The sequence below is a fragment of the Strix aluco genome, chromosome 4 (assembly GCF_031877795.1).
Source record: "Strix aluco isolate bStrAlu1 chromosome 4, bStrAlu1.hap1, whole genome shotgun sequence".
Lineage (NCBI taxonomy): Eukaryota > Metazoa > Chordata > Aves > Strigiformes > Strigidae > Strix > Strix aluco.
This window is the reverse complement of record NC_133934.1, coordinates 27398718-27420129: the sequence shown is the minus strand read 5'-3', so window position 1 is coordinate 27420129 and position 21412 is coordinate 27398718. Positions and strand designations below refer to the sequence as shown.

The following is a 21412-nucleotide window of genomic DNA, read 5'->3' as shown; positions in this document are numbered from 1 at the left end:
AGCTACAGGTTTGCTAGCTAAAGTTTGAGATTCATAGGGTAGATCCATGCAAAGTTAATTGAACTAATCCCTAAATGGCAGAAAAGCACAGATAATATAGCATGAGCTGCAAGAGAGAAAATACTTCAAAGCTACTAGAAAAGAAGGTGGCAGTAACCAACTACTGCCCCAGTATGTAGGTGCAGTTGCAAAATCTGAGCTAAAATCAAGCAGTCTTTGTAATTCTTCTCCCCAGCTATCAGTGATGTATTATGCATTATTTGTATTACATTGTGGTTTTCTTTTGTGCATTGGTCCCTAGGGGTACCAGCAAATCCCATAAGCAACATTGTTCAGTGCTGAGAAAACCCCAAATTTAGAATATTTTCTCCACCCCTCCCAAAACTGGAGTCCCCATAACTCAATCTGGAGTCACCATAACTCATGCACTCTTGCTGGGTTCATTACTGGTTCGTATATCACATGGAAACTGTGTGACAAAGGGAATCCTGTGGCCTTCAACTCCTGTTGAGTCCTAGCTTCAGGTGTGTAAGACCAAAAATGGTCATTAGGGTCTATAATCTCTCCTACAGCTTTCATTCAGTCACCTATATTGAACACATTTTGACTTTGACTAAAGCAAAACTTCTATTTGACTCAAGTAATCTCAGAAGGCCTCCAGTCCTGATTTGGAGACTGTGGTGAGCAATAGCTCTACTTCTTACCTGACACTTGACTCCAGCGATTAATTACACTGGTGAAAACGTGTGGCTTATTCCCTGCCTGACTATCTGAAATCAACTGAGTTGAATCCTTCTTTGCAGTTCTTTTTTCCCCTTCTGCTCAGTTCTTTAAAATTTGGGCACTGGAAATATGTTCAATATGTTCCTATATGCCTGAGCAAAGGTGAAGAGTCTCTCTGTTCCCACCTGCGGTTGCCCTGGTCATTTGGCCATTAGTTGTGCAGCTGAGCTTCTCATTCTGTGCGCATTTCTTCCTATACAGACATACTTTGTGTCTGGCTGTGTTCATTTACTAAGTGATCCGGGTTGCTTTGGCTACCCTGTTTGCCCACTGTTTGCTGGATCACCAGTTTCTGTGTCATCCAGAATTTCTTTGTGTGCTAGAAACACATCTATTCATGATGATTCCCCCAATGACAAATACTTGAATTGTCGGTAGCAGGTTCTTAGTCCGTGTACGCTCTAGTCTGCTGATGTTGTGTGTTGCTGCTTTTGCAATCAGATAACTCATGGTAGTATAAGTTAAATGCCCTTCAGGAGTCTAGGTATATTACAGCTGTTCAACCTGACTTTTTCAAGCGAACCTATAATCTCATCAAAGAACAACAGTCAGGTTAGTCTGACAAGATCCACTTTCCATGAGACTGTTTTGACTGGCATTAATTATATTCATATTCTTTAGTTCTTAGTCAATTGAATCCCGTTGTGATTGCCTGTATTTTGCTAGGATTAATGCCGAGCTAAGCAGCCCGTGTTTACCTGGGACATCACAGTTACCCTTATCTCCCTTTAAAAGCGAGATAAACATACATAAACACAGTCATTTTCCACCCCCTAGGACTAATGAAACACCTTGTTAATAGTGTATCAAAGGAAGCAGACAAACATGAAATAAATGTGCAAAGACATACGACTTCGTCAGCCAACATAAAATCGTCATGAGATGCATCTGCTGCTCTCTGGGTGATCCACAGATAGCTCCAAAGTGCCCCATGTGTCTGGGGAAGCATTAAGAGCCACAGAAGGTGCCCTCGGATTTTGCTACATGGTCAGACAGAGGTCTGAGCTCCCCAGGCAGTCCCACAGCCCCCGCTGAGCGAGGTTAATCAAAAATCAACTAAAGGCGATGTCTAATTATTTTTGCTCCAGTGAGCTTCTGCTACCAAAGAAGCCGGCAGAAATTTTTCTGTGACTTGAAATGTCCAACTCTGTATGTAAACAGGCGCAAATGCTCGTTCTCTTACGCATTTTTTTTGCCCATCAAGACGTTGTGTGCCTCAGGAATGAGCCAGAAAGGCCTTGGCAGAGAGTTTCAGTGTTGTTTGCCACCATCTATCACATCAGAGTCATCTCAGAGCACAAACTTTTTTCCCTGCTCATTCATACACCTCACACTGGGCCAGGCAATTTGATTACTGCAGCAGGGGAGCAACTGTCGAGGCAGCTAGACGGGTGTGGAGGCTGCCATACTGTCCCATCAAGCTGCTGGAAGAGCAGGTTTTTTGACGTAGTGGTTTTCCTTCTCATCCTTGAGGGAGGGAGGCTGGAGCTGCTCGGTGAGGCTGGCAGGGGACCCCGTGGGGCGGTGGAAGGCGTGCACCATGCCCTCCCCAGGGTGCCGAGGCTCCCACTAGCAATCCTGTCAATAGAAGATAAAAGCACCAACCCCTCCCTTCTGCTCTGTAACCGTCTATGAATCATTTTATCCTTTTCCTGAAATACTTTGCATTTCTTTTTTTTTAACTTTCCATATGCAAAAGCCCTTTTAAAATCCATGAGAGTTTGCAATCTAAAAATAGTTACCGCTGTACATCTCTGCCTCTAGCTCTGCAAAGCACCATTTGCATGGCTCTCAAAGAGACTACCGGGAAGAAGAGTGTTTTCTCAGCAGATGTAAAGGCAACAACTTTTTTTTAACAAATATTACAGAAGACTTATCCTCCTGTAGCTTTTGGACACGGAAAATAAGATTTTTCAGTTCTCAGGACTCTGCCCTGTTGCTATAGAAGCCCTCCAGTCCTGTAGGATCTTTTTGCCCATAGCCTAGCATCACTCTTTGGCTGATTACCACTGAAGAAAAATGATTCTATGGGTGAAATACTGCATATGTTTTGGTTGTTGTCTGGGGTTTTTTCTCAAAAAAATACCCATTTGATTTGACTGAAACAATACTTAAATTTGTGTGAAATCTTAATTGTTTCAGCTATGGAATAAATGAAGAAAAATTCCTATTTCAGTGCTTTAGTTTTGGAGCAGTGTGATGTCTTGCAATTTGTGCAGTTCTCCCCAATAATTTATTTTGTTTTTTAGGCAAAACCATTAACAGAACATTTTTAGTTTTCAGTTCAACTGAAAAAAATAGAAATATTTCATTCAGTGTGTTATTTTGTCTTGTTTTGAGAAATACTTAAAGATTAGATAATTCCTGGCAGGAGTTTGGCAGACTTGTCATTGGCTCTTTAAGGTTTTGAGACCATCAAGAACAGGGCAAAGTAATCCATCTATATGAGGAGAAAAATGTCTCCTAATCTCTTCCCTCTGTATAAAAATTACTAGGGCTGTGATACATTCCCAATAGTAAAATTAATGACTTATTTGTGAGACTGCATGTAAGACCTGGATTTAGACCCTCTAATATATAAGGATATTAAGCAGTTCTCCTTCGCTGTTGTCAGCAGGATTTTCTCACAGCTTTCAGCCTAAAAGGGAGAAAATATTTCCAGGTGGTTAAAGCAAAGTCATGAGTGAGGGTTTACCTTCTGGTGCTCCAAGTTTTGCTGCATGGTTTTGGACAAACCAGCCTGGAAATAGTGAAAAGGTACAAATAAGTAAGATGAAGCAATGTGTGATAAATACAGTAGTTACTCTTACCTTGGTGGCTAGGCAACAAAAAATGCTCCAGCAAACCGTGTGAGAATGGGGGTGACAAACCCCCTCAAAATTAGAGAAGTGATCACCTACAGAGGCGACGTTCATGGTGTCTGGAAGTAGCCAAAGCAAAGTGGGATTTGCAGGTAGAGTTAATATCAATGTAACTGAAAAAGTCAGACAAGTTTTCCAGAAGGTTTTGTGTGCCCAAGGCTTGACTCTTTTTCCTGACTATATCAGATGATCTAATAAAAGATATTACTTTTCCCTACAAATCCTGTCTCCTTTATACTTTCAGAGCATCACATTTCCAAAGAGCCTACCACAGCAGCAGTGTAGATAAAGCAGCCATCAAGGGTTATGATGAACACTTTTTCATGTTGGGGTTTTTTTTGTCCTTTTTCTTGATGTTCACATTTAACCACTTCTTTGGTTTCTCTTGATGTTCTGGATGTTTTGGTCTGATCTCTGGCCTTATTCTGCTGTTCAGCTTCAAAGCGTGAAGTTACTTCAGGAAGAGAGAGCTTCGAGCACGGTCGCCCAGTGTTTGGCACAAGAACCCCTTTGAATTTGCAGCACAGCTTTGCTTGCAGCTTGGGGCTGCTGGCTTAGTTTGCTAAACCAGCCTTCGTACAAAAACTTACGGAAACACCTAACTGCAGCAGACCAGGGCTTTATTAATCTGTTTTCTCCATGCTTCTGGGTAGAAACCCATGAGAATTTGGGGGGTCAGGTTTCTTAGCCTACCTTGGGAAGCAAGAGCTGGTGGGAGCTTTGTGGGGAGCTGTATTTCAGCCTGGCAAGGCTGAACTCCCCAGTCTCAACTTTGGTTTGCATTTTGCAGGTCTGCATTTGGCATTTTAGTGACAAACTGTTGTTCCTGCTCACCAGTGGCTCCTTGGTTTCCCTGTTAGTTATCAGCAATATAAATGTGTAGAGGAGTTTACAAGAAGAGTAGAGAAGACTTGATGGCTGAAAGGGAGGACAAGAAGAGATACCTTCTATTAAGTAGAAGGAAAGTGAGGGAGCACTGACAAAAATAAAAGCCACGTGAGCATGTGGCAGTATTGCTTAAATGAGAGATGCACAGTTGCCTTGTTTTATCTCTTCTGTTGTTTAGGCAGAGGTGTACATCCCAGGGGCATATGGAAGGGGCACATTCTTTCTTCTTTCTGGAAGAAATATTTTTGCAAAAGAAAATTAAGAGAAATACAATGGCTTTTCAAATGCAGATTAACAGAAGTAAAATGGTTTTCCACTCCACCTGGAAAACACAACTGAGCGGGATTTTAAAAGTAATGGGATATTTGCTGTAATTTTTTCTCCTTTCCCTGCTTTTGGCAGGCACATAGGTCAGTTTAGCCAGTCTTTAACACGCTTTTGTGTGTAAAGTCGATTCTTATGATTTCTGATGGCTGCTCTCACTACAAATGGATGCTGGTTTTATTTTACCATCCAGTTACAAACATTCAGATTTGTAGGGTCTTGAGTACCAAGATCAGTTCCTCTTTACTAACCCCCATCTCTCCTTGCCCCTCGCTCTTTTTCCAGCTCATTGCACCACAACAACTTGTCTTCATGGCCCATCCATGCAGCTTTCACTGGCTTTCAGCTGGCTATTGAAATAAATGAGCATATGAGCTGAAATAATCCAAGCCGTGTTATACTGCACACTTGTCCAAATCTCAGGCAGAGAAGGCATCTCCATTAACGTTATAAGAAATTCACACTGCCATGTAGTTCGTCAGCAGGTTCGCTATCATTTGTTACATCTTTTTGACAGTCGAGCATCAATTTAGAAATGCCCTGCAATGAACTCAGAATGAAGCATCGCTCAAGGTCAAGCAAAGGAGGACACATTGCAATGCTGAGCAAGTCTTAACTAACAGCTGCTGGTCTGAGAGGGGTGGATGTAGATGCACACCCTTCCCAATTCTCCTCCTCACTGGCAGGTCAGAAGTAAATGGTCTTGAGTCCTAAGGGATTCATCTTCTGCTGTGCAAAACACCAGGAAGAATACTAACCTGTGTTGGCTACAGACCACAAAATCTCATTAATGAACAGAATAACCAGATTTCTTACTGTTTGCTTATGGGGCTGAGGCCACCATGGGGAGACATTCAGCCAAGCCAGGGATGAGCCATCCCTTCTTGCTAGGGCTGTCTGATGCCATGGGAGAGGTTGGAGATATACATTATTTACACTGGAGATATGCCTTATTTACAGCAAGCCCAAGTATCTCTTCATAGCGCTGTGCTTTGGCAATATAAACAGCCCTGGAATGTGTTACACTAGAGGCCGCGTTTTAGGGAGGATGTATGGGAGCCTTCATTTTGATGGATACCAATACAAGTGATTGTGGCCCAATAACATTTATAATGAGCAAAAACCCAGCCCAAACCAATAATAGAGATGTTCTTGGCACTTCATAAAAAGTTCGAAACAATTATTAGAGCTGAAGGTTAAAAAAAAGAAAAAAAGAGTGGGTGATAATTGGGGAACATGAAAAGCATGTTGTGGAAGGCCCCAAAAAACTACCTAGGAGGAAAAGTTTTCTGTTGGTTACAAAAACAACCAGCTTAGAGGGAAAGCAAAGGAACAGTTAGAAACATAATAACTAGAGTAGAGGGGAAGTTGATGGTGATGAGTAAAGAGCAGAGGTTAGGATCACTGGAAAATTAATAATTAAAATTAAACCTGGAGTACTTTGTCAAGGAGGTGTTCTTTCCCTGGCAAATTAAAGCAAAAATATAGCATCCTAATAGTGGCATCGGACCTTTTATCAGATGGAAGTAGTAGGTTTTGTCAATAATATGGAACTGCTCATTGAGTATTTCTGTTCTGATACCTGTGAAGAGTAAAATGATGCAGTCACACTAATATGATGATGACGGTAAGCAGGTTGAAATGTTTCCCATTCCCACCATTAACTCCGGGTGTTAGCACACATTTAACTGTGGCTTCAGGTGGGCCTGCAGCCTTGGCTGTCTGCCGCAAGGCCCTCCCAAAGTCAGGACAACTGAAGAGCTTGTTAGTCAGTGCCAGCGTTGCCAGCCTTTTTAGAAATGATAAAGAGATGCTGATTCCAGCCCAGGTTGTAAGACAGAGTGGTTCAAGAGCAGAGTCAGGAGTCCCTCTCAGACACTGGTGTCACCAGGATAGCCACAGCACAGGCTGCCAGGAGTAGTAACTCCTTGGGCACACCAGCTTCTCATCCCTAAGTGCACATCAAGTTATTACTAAAAGCATTAGGCAGGTGCTACCACAGCGCGATGTTTCCAAAATCATGAGATTTGGGCAACTCACTTCAGGAGCTAAAACAAAAATGAAGGTGGACAAAGAGGACTCTGACTATGATTTTCTTCATGTTTTGGAATATTTGGGATGCTCCATAAGACTGAAAGATGCAAATACTGTATGATTTTTTTTTTTTTTTTAAAAGGATACATGAGATGTCCCAGATGATTGTAGGCTCATTGGCCTGATACTGAGCCCAGACAAACTAATTGCACAACTGATGCCGGCTCCAATTAACAGAGTACTAAAAGAGAATAATGGAGTTAGTACCAGGCAACATCTTGCCAAATTATGGTTTTGATGAGATGAAAAGTTTGGTTGATGAGGGTATTGCAGATATTCAGGGTGTTACATAACATTATATTACAAAGAGTGATTTAAATAATGCAAATATATTTGTATTCAGGAAATTGCCATGATGCAGATTAATTTCTGGAGGGATTCTTTGTGAAACTGTTCACAGCCCGTGTTTTTAATACTTTCATCAGTGAAGGAAAGCATATAATCATTGCTCACAGCTTGCAAGTGGTGCAGAGGTAGCAGTGAGTGAGGAAGATGAGAGGTGACAGACTTGGCCGAACATGGTGCAGCATTACCGTATGTTGAGGCACAGAGAACGTCGCTCTACTTGGTTTCAGCCCCTGGGAAAGAGGCACTGAGAAAGGCTTTTGGAGGACATGGTGGCTTTCTTGCGGAGTATTGATGCACAGCATGCCCAAAAGGGCTGGCGTGGCCTTTGGATGTACAGACACATTAAGCAGGTGTAGGGGCTCTGCTTTTAGCATGAGCCCAGCATCTCAGGAAGGTTGGTGTTGAGCTTAGCAAAGAGAAGATGGAGAAATTACTTCACCACTAACTATAAGTATGTAATAGATGACAGGCATTTTCCATTTCTTTTCCAAAGATTTTATAAAACCCAATCAAAGGAAAACAAAATGCAGACTTGAAATAAGGTGTGTGTTTCTGAGGCTGAAATAGCACATACTGTAATGAACCAAGGGTAGAAACTGCATTGCTGGGAGATGACAACTTGAGTTGTACTGTGTTTTACCCACTGATGCTGTCTGGTGCAAAGAGGATTTAGTCTGGGGAGTTGCTGTGCTGTGTGGCAGGTCAGACTGAGAGATCACAGCCTGGCTTTTGTCACTAGCACAGTCGGTGGCCACCACACTGTTCAACTATTTATTAGAAATTAGGATACTCTGCAGAGAAAGCTGTGTCAAGCTACGCTGAAGCAGCACTTGTTACAGCGTGATGCCTAGAATAACAACAGAGTCTTGTAACTTGGATCAATAAACAGCTAAGACCTGCCACCTCTTATGCGTGTCCTGCTTAGTCACTGCTGAGCATCTTAGCAAGACCAGCCTTCCCCAGCATGCTGTCCTGTGTAGCACCTCCTCCTCGCCCTTTAGCTCCCGCTAGGATCTCTTCATTCACACACTGCAGGCCAGGTTACTTTGCCACTTCCATTGTCTTTTCTGAGACACTGGCACTTTGAGAAAGTAAAGGCTGTAGAAACTTCTTTCTAATGGGCAAGAAAATTACTGCCTCCCCACAGGCTTTCTATTAAATCATAACAAGCAAGTGTTATTTAAACATTAGCGTCTTTCCCATTGGTTACAGTAGGCACGGATCCCTGTTGTTGTCAGTGATAGTGGATACGTGCATAAGCCTGCAGAGAATCCGCTCTCAGGGTTATGGTCTTGTTAATTCTCTAGAGACCACATCAAAGTCAAAGAAATACAAAATAAGTAAGCTAGTAGGTTTAAATGATTTTTCATTCTCATAGTTGGGAGCTGCAGGCTCTTAAAAAGTTATGTTTGCTGCAGGGTTTGGAGGAAACAGTTCCTCTTGGCAAAGAGAGTATTTGCAGAGCTGTAAGAGGGACACAGAAGCAAAACCAAAGCTTTGACTTTCAGCCTTGTGCTGTCCTCTTTGTGGCTTCCTTTAGGCTTCGGTTAATACGGCAGCCCAAGAACCCTGGCTTTGCAAGTAGCATTTGGTGTTTGAAAGGCTGAGGTTGTTCATACCAACAGCAAAGTGTGATGTACATAGGCTTTACAAGTCAAAAGTACTGAGTCCTCCAGTCTCTAGAATGATAACAAAATCATACAATTTTGTGCTCGAAACATTACTGCTTTTATGAAGATAGAAGTATTTATAAACTTCAGCCAGCAATTAGTACCTTCATATTTCTCACCAGTGATGAGAAAGCATTTTAGCAGCAGAAAACAGTTAAAGTATGGCTGTACTTCTTGGGGGCACAACAGGTTAAATAGTTTCCTGTTGTCTTGTCGCTTGTGCCCAATCCCTTTGGAAGAACATAGGTAAATGCATCTTTGGATAGCCTGCAAGTGAAATTACTTACTGTGGGTAAAATACCGTCCTGCTGTGAGATCAGCTCTTAAAAATTATAAATTTTTGATGCATTATATTCTGTTTCCTTTCAGGCCCCACATTGTTCCACATAATTACAGGTAATAGTACCAAGTATGGCTGAGAGCCATCAGGTCATCACCAGGGACTTTTACTAATAGAGATAACCAGAAAATCAAGTGCAAACTTCACAGACTGTTTTGAGCACAGCTTTGTGGGGACTGAAAAAGTGTAAGGCTTCCAGGTACTGCTGATACTTCAGAAACTATGTCTACAGTGAGCTTGCTAAACAAAAAGTGACACATTTAGACAGGGCAGGAAAAGGATACTTCACAAGTATCTCTGATTTCCCAAGTATCACTCAGCTGTCCTCCAAGTCCAAGAATCAGGCACCTTCCAGGCAGTAGTACAACCACCCATCATAGCTTCTTCCACCCTTACCGTCACCTCACAGGAGATGTCAGGATCTCACAGGAGATGCTGGTTGCCCATGTTAACTTCCACCCCGGTGGGAGGTTTTGCTGACCTTGTCACAGGGTTTCTGACACTGCCCCAGGCGGCCTTTGTGATCCTTGTGCCTCTTTCTTGGACACCTACTTAATCAGAAAGTAACCTGTGCAGGGGCATTCCTAGTTTAATCTTCGTTTTGGATGTGCCAGACAGCAAACACACACAGACTGTAAGAAGAGGGTCTCAAAATACAAGCTTACCCTTCAGCCCATCTGCATGGGAAAAAAACCCAAAGTATTTTCTTTTCCCCACATATGCTTTCCTGTATATAAAAATGGGAAAAAGCCAAATCCTTTTTTTGCCACACCTTCTTATGAATATCCAGTGTACTAAAACGTTACCTGTGCTTATTTTTCTCCTTTATTCCATGTAAGAACTTGTACTGAATTTTTTGATTGCTGCCATATGCTAAATATACAGCTCTCATTACAGGAAGGCCACAGAACATGTTGGTGGGACTATTAAGCTTGACTGCCCTTCTGACTTTTTCAGAATTGAAACATTTTCTGAAACCATCGGATGACACTTAACAGTGTCATCCAGGCTCTCCTGCTCATGGCAGTGTCACTGCGTAGCAGCTACACTACTGAGACTCTGACCTGGTCTAGCAATAAGCAGTGATGTCACTGGAGAAATAAACCAGGTACAAGTCACTTGAAATGCTAACTTTCACCTAACGCATAACCTTCTAACCTCCTATGGCAAAGTGTAATATATAAATGAAACAGGAGTAAATACACTGATGGGTCGGTCATCTTTACAGAGAAGTCATCGTGGGGCGAAACAACGTAGGAATTTATTATTTATATTAGGCATTTGCATTTGACTTCTGTATGCGGGCTGCTGGATGTAACACTGCTTAGCCCTTAGTAAAGAGTCTGTTCTGCACCGTAAAGGTGTTTTGCACCCCATCTGCGTAGACAAGGGCATAGTTGCCGTGTAGTGTGAATGCCCAGGGAAGAGTGCAAAATACCTGTAAATCCTACCTTGAGACATTCTCAGTGATTTCAGTGCTTGCTTTGAGATTGCCAGCTTAAGACAAAGCCCAAACCACCACATTTTTCCAGGTGTAAAGGCTGAATGCCAACAAATAGTAATAATAAAAAAAGAAGGAACACTGAAGTATTGTATCTGGATTTTTAGCTGAAGCTAACATTATCTTACAAAAACAACCCATACAAAATGTCACAGTGATAATTTGCCTTAAAAACAATGCTTATTTAGACTTGCACAAGTCAATCGTGATGTTGGGTTAATATCTGTTTAATTCTCCTACGGTGTTTCAGGCTCAGGAGAAAAGCACTGTATCTCAAAAATACTCCAGAGTTAATCAGGGATGTGGCAGCATCTGCTTAAGAGAGACCCGTAATTGAATCATCCCTAATTAACCTATCACCTCAGCAGAAGGGAATAGGATGTTGGTACCACTACTGAAATGGATGAGAGTGATGGGAATGGAAAGGGCGGAGGATGAGGGAAAATGAAATAAAGCAATTTGCTTAACACCTAGTTTTATAACAAATTTGGGAGGAGGGAGGAAAAAGACATTAAAGTATATGAATCATTAAATCTGTTCAGTATAGTTAATCAGACTGTAGTTTCAAAAACATTTCAGCATGTTTACATGTTAATCAGTGCATGATTTAGGTCCAGGAAATGTTTCCTCCTTTGTATGGTTTGAGCTGTTTACAGTATTTACAAATTTTTTTCTTATTACTGCTGACCTAATTGGTATTTGTAATAATTACAACTTAAAACTAGGAAAAAAAGCCATTTGAAAACTAGTGGGCAGAAAGTAAAAGCAATGTAAGAGATCTCAACATAGGAAACACAAAATCTGTTGTATATTTATTGAATGAAATGTCTGCACAAATCAAAATGAGAAGTATTTCCTATTTGAAATAAATCTCACAGACGTACAAAACAGATCCTGAAGAACACGGCTTGATTTAATACTGTTTTTCTATTTTGTGCTAGATAGCTAATATACAGTAATTGCAATTTGTTTCATGCAGTGCCCTGCCAGACTGTTTTAGATTATTTGAAGACTGTACTTCAGCATCACAACCAGCTGATGGTACCACAGCCAGCAGACCATCCGACTGAGGTAGTATACAGTGAAGACAAGCTATATCTCTTTATGTTTGACAATTCATTGAAAACATGTAAGCAAATAAATCAGTAGGCTCTGGAAGAATATATTTAGTAGTAAAAATATGTGAAATCTATTATTAAACTGTCATTCTTACGTACAATAATCCCCCAAATGGAGGACATTCACTAGTATAATTTAGGATGACTTTACTGAGCAGCGTGTAACTGTCTCCATTGGCACCAGCTGCCCTTGCCTTGCCTTGGGTATTTGTTCTCTCACTTTTCCTCAGAAACATCACTTTTGTTGGCAGATTTTAGGCTAGGGCTAGCCTGGTGAAAACTGTAGCTGAGTGACTGATGGTGACTGCATGCGGTGGCTGCCAGTGCACAGGGGCTGCAGCCCATGTGTGGGGGGTACCAACATGTTGTGTCTGTGGACACAGGCACGCACGTGTATACAGTTAGTATAGCTCTAATGCAGCCCTGAGATGGTTAACACTAAAATATACATTTCCTTCATTTTGCAGACAGACTCAAATATAGACTTCTACAAGTCTTTGGAGTGCTCTTGCTTTTCAGAAAGCATCCCAAACAAAATGTTGAGTGTTGACAATTTTATACTTGATACAGAATTTGGGGATTTTTGTAATTATGATCTGCTTAAAAGTGATGCAGTGAAAAAGCAGGAAGTTTAAGTCCTCCCCTTCTCTAGAAGCTAGATGTATAGATTTATCTATCAGCTCTAGTGTAACTAAGTTAATTTTGCTCCAGTGTGTTTCTATCCAGGCTTATAAAAATGCCTCAAATGAAGTGGTTTTGTTGAGACTTTTCTAGTTTAGACTGTCTGTATTTGAGGTTCTCTGTGCATGTTTTCGTATATGTAGTGTATACATGTCACTACTCATTATTCACAAAACGGGATCAGAAGAGGGAAGACTTAGGTCTAGTCGGACCTCCCTTTGCACATAAATGATATGTAGTGCAAGCCTCACGGAGCCCAACTTACAATAGTTTCACTGACGATGCTTTGCAGCAGTTCAGGATGTGCATCACTTTGCTCCTCCATTCAGTTTTATGCTGTGCAAATTGATATGTACATATATATCTATATTTATATATATCATTAGCTGTTATCACACAAATATATTCCAAGGATTCATTTTACTTTTTTTAATGCTCTTTTGCTTAACTAAAATTTTCAAGCACTGTAAAAACTGAGGCTGTTCTGTAATGTCCCACATGGAATAGCTTGTCATGATGTGACAGAATTTTTTATTCAATTAAACACATAGATTCTAATCTTTTATTCATAAGCTTAATCATGTACAAATGCAAGCATGAACACATTTGTACTTTGGTTCTTCCTTCAGGGTCTGCTTATTTCATTTCTGGAAGGTTTTCTGTTTGTTTTAGTTTAATGACTGCTGGACACACCAAACTGCATCATATATTTACCGAGAATCTTTTGCCCAGAAGTGCTTTACTTTCAGAGGATATAATGAAAGTGTATCTGTAGCAGGAATCCAGTAATTGTTTAACAGAGTAGCATAACACTATATCATGCCTTTGGAGAAGAATGAGGAAAAATATCCTAAATTTCAGGGGGAGTAAGGAGTATAATAAAATTGGGGCTGAGGAAGTTACACAAAATGTATTACCTTCTCCTCAGTTAATAGTTATGTGAGCTCTCATGAAATTTAGATGTTGGGCCTTTCTGCACCCTATTTTCATCAGTGCAATACATTTAAACACAGAAGTAGCTTCTAGGATTGCTTGCTACTTAACAAAGCCACCTATGAGCATCCATCCCTAATGCACATGAGCAAACCTGCAGCCTTACCCTGTGCTGTTATGGGCTTGCATTCAGCCTGCCAGGGCTGAAAAGCAAGGCAGTGCCTACAGAGTTAGCTGTAGATTGTGCTTTGCACCGGTATCGGTAAGGTCCTTGCTTCACTACAGTTTTTTAAAAGGAAAAAAAATAGGTTTCAGAAATCTTAGGTAGGAAAATAATTCGCTTTACATAAAAGGGTCGCAGAGCTAACTGTTGAAAAAAAGTAAGTACTAACATGATGATCAGATGGTCCTGTGTATTACCTCTGTGGTAATACAAGCCAAGGAAATACTAGTGTCAGCTCCCCCTGAGATGGAGTGGTCACAGTTGCTTCAGCATAAGTGTATAATACCCCCAAAGAGCTTTCCATGCTGCACCCAACTCTTCCTCCTTCCCCAGCCCCTTCACCTTGTTGGCAGAGGATGAAGAGCTGGACTGGATGGAGGGTAGTGTTCTTTCCACAGCAGAGCGCCTCAGACATATTACTGGGGCATGTGTACCTGGAAAAAACTAAAGCAGCTTCTTGTATCGTGAATGGAGGGAGAGGAGTTGACCCTGGCCCTTTTGCAGTGGTGGGAGGAGACAAGTGAAGTGCAAAGAGAAAGTCTCAGATGATGACAGCGTTGAACTGTAGGTGAAGGGTCTTTCTCTTAGGGATTACAAGCTTGGATTTACAAGCTACAGGGGGAATGAAGAGTTGAGATGTTTGGGGGGGAGGGGCCCCTCTGGCAGACAAAGCCCATCTCTTCCCTTATATTTTGGCTTCCTTTGCAGAGTTTTGAATTTGCTTGAAGCTGTCTTTGCCAGTAGTTTGCACTGAGGCAAACAAGTAGCAGTCACATAGGCTCAGCTCCCAGAGGTGCTAACCCTCCTAGGATGTGGTGGTACCCCAAGTCATACAGATTCTGTAATCATCACAGTCTTCACTAAATTCAACCTTCCATATATTTATGAAACGTGCAAAAAAATTAAAAGCAAATACTCGAGGAAAAACTTCAAAGATGCTCCCAAGCTGTCTCACAGGATGTTATAATAAATATGTGAAAGGAGGCAAGGGTAGTCCTTAAAATAGTTTTCAGGTATCAAAGATCTGGAAGCGAGGAAAAGTCTGCAACAGTTGTCCACAAGTGCAGCATGTGGCTGATTGCCTCTGTTGAGCATCGTACCCTTGTTTCTCCAGTTTACTGTGAGCTCCTGTGTAAGATGGGAGCAATACAAAGATTTTACTAATTGGGCCTCCAGATTTATGTGTTTTAATAAAGAGGTGTAGCTGTAAAAGTGAATGAGTCTCTAGGAGGGTGTGGTTTGGCTTTTTTGTGTACTTCAATTATTTCAAGTATATTAACAGTACCATCTTACGTTAATTGGGTAATCCTGAACTATAGCATTTTATGGGCAACAAGAATTAAATACAATTTAGGTACAATTGACTAAAGAGGGCTTATATGTGTGTGGATTACAGGAATCCCCATAATTAGTCCCCCAGCATTCATTTAATGTTGGAATATTGAAGCACACAAATTATAAAGGTTAAAAGCAAAATTTCTTTCCAGCTGACACAGTAGCATTTCTGTAAAGCTATAATTTGAGTTAATGTGGCATTCATTAATAGTAATGAATCTTTTAGTTTTCATAGTTCCTTTATTTATTTTCTTTACATTTTTTACAGTAACATAACTGCTGTCAAGTTTCAGGTGTGTTCTACAGAAGTAATAAATTTATTATAAAAATAGACCAAAAGAGTCACCTCTGAAGGAAACTGTCAGCTGCAATGAAGTGATCCATTTGATCACGCTCTTCAAAGACCCTTTTTATGCATTTTAACAGATTAAGAAGAAAGGTTATACTTAAATAGTACATCCAGTCACTGGTTCTTAACTCTTTTTAACCTGCTTGTTAAGGTGGAAATTATCAATAGCCACCTCTCAAAACATATTTCTTGTACCTCACCAAATTCGAGTTCTAGAAAACAGAAACGTAATTTTAAAAGTACTCATTCTCAGTAAGAGCAATTACATGTTCACTTCAGGATGTGTTTCACTGTCAGTATTGTGGCTAGTTAAAAAGTGTATTTTTTACTGCAGCTGACATCTTTACTTATTTGCCTTGTAAAATAAGCAATGGAAATGTTTCACTTTTTCAGGGGAGCAAGCAGTTGCTGAACAACTACCCTGTCTACATCACTAGTAAACAGTGGGATGAGGCTGTAAATTCTTCCAAGAAAGATGGACGACGGCTCCTTCGCTATCTCATCAGATTTGTTTTCACAACCGATGAGCTTAAGTACTCATGCGGCCTTGGAAAAAGGAAAAGGTCAGTGCAGTCAGGAGAGACAGGTCCTGAAAGACGTCCTCTGGATCCAGTAAAAGTAACATGTCTCAGAGGTACTGCATCTTTTCGCTCAGTGTCCACCATATGTGATCTCATTTCACCACATTGGCTCTGGCTCAGTAGAAGCATTTGGCTGACAGTTGCAGAACTAGAAGGGGTTTCACAGGCAGGTGTCAAGCAGCCAGGAACCCTCTGCTTTTTTTTTCATACATACATATATATATGTATGTATTATGTATGTGTTTTGGGGTTTTTTTGAATGGGAAAAAAACAGGGCTGCTTATTTAAGAGAGGAGACAAATACAAGGGCACATGACACTGATATACTTGAAACAGCAAAAAAGGAAAAATCGGACAATCATGTTTACGCTCTTTTATAGTAAACTAACAGGGCATTCTTTAACACTGATACACAGCAAAATTAACCAAAGGAATATTTATAGCCTAATGTGTAGTAAGCATATGGTGCTGAAGGCCACAGTGCATCATTGGAGCTAAAAGCTAACTGAGTTTCAGAATAGACTTGAACATTTTATAGGGCCAAGAACATCTACAAGTTAATTAGAACCAAGGTGTATGCAAATGTGTTGTCAAGGATTTAACTTCCTTTTTGGAGTACTGATGCAACATTGACTGAAAAAGTTAGGGAACAACTTTTCCCCATATTTAGCCTGAGAAGGAGGGGGAGTTTTGCAAGCATTTCACAATGTCAGAGAGTAGGGGTGTGGACAATCCAGAGAAAGGGTCCAGACTGAGAAGAATTAATTGCTGTGGCAGTTCATACTTAGGTTTCCTAAAACTGTTCAAAAGGCCTGGTACTGGGCTTTATTACAAAACATTCAAAACAGGACTTTTTAAAGCCCAATTAAAACCATGTTTGTCATATCAGCATCTGCATTTTATAAATGCATATGCTTATCATTTCTTTAATTAACTCATAGTTAACTTTATAGTATTTTGTGAGCAAATACATGAAATTTTGATTGAACTGACTTCAAAAATGTTTTACTAATCAATGCAGTGTAAAAAGCTGTATTTTGGTCAGTCAGTGATAAAAATACCTTTAGTTATCCAGCTGAAGTCCCAAGTGGTTATATACATCAGATGCAGCCTCTTCCCATCTAGGGTAGAAGAATCAAGCAAGGCCAAGTAGATAAGACTTGTAGCTGGGGAACATTGATGTAAGCAGGTAATGAACTCAGATTTTACGTACAGCCGAATTAGTCAAAGAGGCTCTTTTTTTACTACAAAAGAACCTGTTAATCTGTTATGTGATGCTCTACCAGACCTTATACTCTATCAGAGTTTAATAGAAAGGCAAATCCATTGCACACCATGCTGCATAGAGGTCTGGAGCAAGATTCAGGGTCCCAGAAGTTCTCCTGGAAACTGAAGGCTGTATACAAGTGCATTAACCATTTATTAAATGACTTTAAATTTCACCTAATAATTTATGCACAAGCAGAGTGTTAATACCCTTTTCTTCCCCTTTATTCCTCCTGCCTCCCACCAATACTAACAGTAAATCCACCTGTAGATGGACTTTTGCTTATGGCCACTCTCCTTTCTGGGGTCCTGGACATACAGAGCATGTGGAGCACTCCTTGGGAGAAAGAGAAAGGCCAATTTCCTTAATTTGCAGAAGCTTGAAGAAGCAGCCAAAACATTCAGTATCTAAGGACCAGTTAAGAAAGCAGAGTAGTCAGCTCTCCCTTTGGGCTTTTGTGCCTGGGTGGGAACATGACAATTTTCTCTGGTGCCAAGAGTTGGCCACTGGCTCCTACCCATTTGCAAGCTAAGGTAACAAGTGTCTGACTAATTCTCAGCACGTCTAATTATGCTTTTTCACCACAGCAGAGAGTACAAACTGCTTCTCTCTCTGCACTCAGAGTAGTTTAAACATCTATAAACATTTTTAATATATTCCTACAACTGACTGATGTCTGGAACCAGCTTTAAAACAGCCTGTCATGCTTAAATTACAGCATTACTCCTTTATGTGGTAACCATTTTTCTTAGAAACATACCAGTCTGTGGAGCCCCATGTGACCACAACTAGGTAGGAATTACTGTTGCCTGTGTGGATTTCCAGGGAAATGAATTTAAAACTGAGATAGCTATCACTTGCAGACACACTGCTGGAGGAGCTATGCAAAAATCACGTCCTAATTGTCCAACAGATGAGATACCTTGCAGGCACGGGAACTCGTGTAAAAGCACAGCATTCCCTGGTCTCGAGATGTGGTGACAGTAATGAAGTTACCTTATGCCACTTATTGTGCTGTTGGCTTGTCAACAGTAGAAAATAGAATTTAAAAATATCCTGGGACACACAGTACTGCATGAGGGAATAACTAATGTTACAGAATAAATAAGAATCTTAGTTTCCATATGAGATGCAGTGTATCCAATATATCTAATAAGGCACCCTCACATTTAAAAATCATATTTGGACTTTTAAAAGTCCAAATACACCTATTTGAGCTATGTCTAGCAGTTACAACCCCAGAATTGGTAAGGTGCCTTCTGCAAGTTTAGCATATTGCATGTCAAAGAATCTGAAAAAGAAATTATAAAAAATGTAATCATCACATACAAATAGCTGTATGTGAAAGCAGCAGCTACTTAAATAGCCAAATCACACACAGTACAATTCATTTTCTCCTGCATTGAAAACTATTGCAAGGCTTCCCAAATTAGCCCTCTCGTCTCATTTAGCTATTTATAAGGCCAATTTAGTCTCTGAAAAATAGGTGTCAGATTCAGGAAGATGGAAAGAACAGGACTTAAAATGAAAGATATTCCAAACAGAAAGGAGCACCAAACTGAAATAATGGTAGTGACATTTTCAAGCAGGTTGTGGGCTACTGCAGCCTGCAGGTGTTGAAGCAGCCAGCAGAGGGAGATCGTAAAGATCCACGACAGTAATCACGTTAAGGTATAAATACACAACAGGCTTACAGTTAAATACATCCCAGTTCACGTTAACTTTCACATGTATTTCACATGCTAAATCACAGCTGTCACTGCGAATTATTTCTTTTTATTTCCACAAGAAGGGATTTTTATCTCCAGGTCCCATGTGTCACATAATTAGCTCAGGTATAACAACATACACTGCATGTGGAGAAACACAGTTGTACAGAAATAAAATAGGTCCAAGTGGCATTATCATGGCATCCCCCATAAGGCTTTACTTCTGCTTAAGTAGAGCAGTAATGCCCCCTTTCTTATTTCCCATGAGCTTTTGATGCCTGGGTGATAACAGATGCTGCAAAGACAAGTTGGTTTTTATCCTTGCGTGTTTTCCTGCAGAGTTCATTAGGATGCATTGTACTTCCAACCCAGACTGGTGGATGCCATCCGAAGAGCAAATAAACAAGGTATTCAGCGACGCAGTAGGACATGCTCGTCAAGGGCGTGCAGTGGGGACTTTCCTTCACAATGGAAACTCCTATTATGAAGGGACTGACCATCCAGGATCACAGGACGAAGTCTTCAATAGAGGTATGCAAGATGGATCTGGTGATTGATGGCAGTGAGAAGAACCTCATACAACAGTAGCAACCACTTAATTTAGGAGAGACTGTTTGTTAGACATACTTACCCTGCTGTCATTTAAGAGTCCAAAGCATGTTTGAACACATACTGCATACATTTCAGCTTCTCCATCCTACCATGTCCCAGTTAACAGAAAGAAATCCATTTCAAGACCTGCTCAATGGGACTTCTCAGTGCCTATTATTTGCAAATCCTTCACAGCACCCTCAAAGGGAAATTGCAGTTCATTTCATCTAGTTCTAGAGGAAAGGTCATTTAAAAACTATAAAAACGTCAAAAGAAACAGCAGCTACTATCTCATCTGCCTATTGATAACAAGCCCAGGTCTGGACCTAGAACAGCTGGGTACTATTTGCTTTCCCTGAGTAGGAGATGTAAGAACAAGTCTGCACACTTATAACAAAAAAAAGAAGCGGTCTCCCATTTCCTAACAGAAAATAACATAAATGCTACCTTAAAATACAGCATAAGATGGAAAATTCAGGGACTTCCTTTAGCCAACTCTGCCAGGAAATTAAGCTTCCCAGGTAAAACAGCAGCGCTTGTCAACAGCAGAATCCGTCAAAGACCCAGAACAATAACAGGCACTTCTAATAGATAAAAATTGCTTTGTACATCTGATAGACACTATATTTATCTAGATTTCTAGGGGATTAGAGTTGATCATGACAGTTTTATTAAAACAAGATTGCTAAAAACAAATTGCCATTTCAGAAGATGGGTTTTGCTTTGTCTGTTCCTATTCTTCAGCCATATTATATAGCTTTAGAGGTTTTAAATTGCCTTTTCTTGTTTTTGCTTTCATTTGTGTTTTATATCCATTCCTTGAAATAGATGAGGCAAGGTGCTAGTCTTAACAGTCAGATGCTCAATACTGTGTTCAGGGAGGGGTTGGGTAAAAAGAGCCTAGTTTAAGCTTCTGTTGTGAGTAAACATGGGGTCCAGACTAACAGCTGTAAGAAAAGAGCTGTGCTAGAGCAGAATTCACAGTGGTGCACAACACTGGAAGCCAGATACCAACTTCTTAAAAAAAAAAATCCACTAAAACCTTTAATTTTAAAGGCTTAGGAGTCCATTGTCCCTCTAAATTGATGCACTCCAGAAATATACAATGCCAAAGAAACAATACCCTTTCCTTTCCACATCAGGGTGTTTCCATCTCCTTACCCTCGTCCAGTCACTCAGGCCAGTGCTGGCATTCTTCACAACCTGAACCAGCTCTCCTTGAGGCAACATCTCCCCACTGGCAGGTACAGGGAACTGGTTTTTGGAAAGAAAGTTCACTTCACTTTTGACCATCTTTAGTGCTACCTCATCAGCGTTGACTCTCCTGAACGCGTATCTCATGCTCCCCAGCTTTCCTAACCGCCTTGTGCAAGCCACGAGAGAAGCTACTAATTGCTCCTTTTACCCTTCTCTCCTTCCTGCCCTTCTCTCTGTGTGCTGGGCAGGGCAGGAGACACCCAACCCCTTCCTCAAAGATCAGGAAGGGCCCTCTGGGGCAAAGCACTCCTCTAGCTCCAGCCTGACCATGGATGGACGACTGAGGCAGTCTCTCAAAGGTCAGCTTGCCCACATGATAGCTTCTTCCCGCCATCTGCCTCCTCTTTGCCTGCAGTTGTGACTGGTTTCTCATGGCCAGCCTGTGGGGCGTCTTGGGACATGGGCTCCACTGTGCACTGCCATAGATGGGACCTCGCTCAGCCAGGATATGCTTTAGGCCCTTAAATGTCCAATACCTCTCGGTTAATTTAATTTTTGGTGATTTTTAAAAGGGGGTTGAAAGGCACTCACTTGCCCCAGAATAACTCATTTATTTTCT

At 40.9% G+C, this 21412-nt stretch overlaps 1 protein-coding gene across 1 annotated transcript in view; it reads left to right on the top strand.

The window, feature by feature from the left end:
- The window catches only part of BEND4 (BEN domain containing 4), a 31241-nt gene extending 9829 nt beyond the window's left edge, over positions 1 to 21412 (top strand). Inside the window, exons 3-5 of the mRNA XM_074822424.1 lie at positions 11789 to 11880; positions 15842 to 16082; positions 19345 to 21412. Coding sequence (XP_074678525.1) covers positions 11789 to 11880; positions 15842 to 16082; positions 19345 to 19562 — 551 coding nt within the window. The 3' untranslated portion in view covers positions 19563 to 21412. The remainder of the gene's footprint in view (positions 1 to 11788; positions 11881 to 15841; positions 16083 to 19344) is intronic.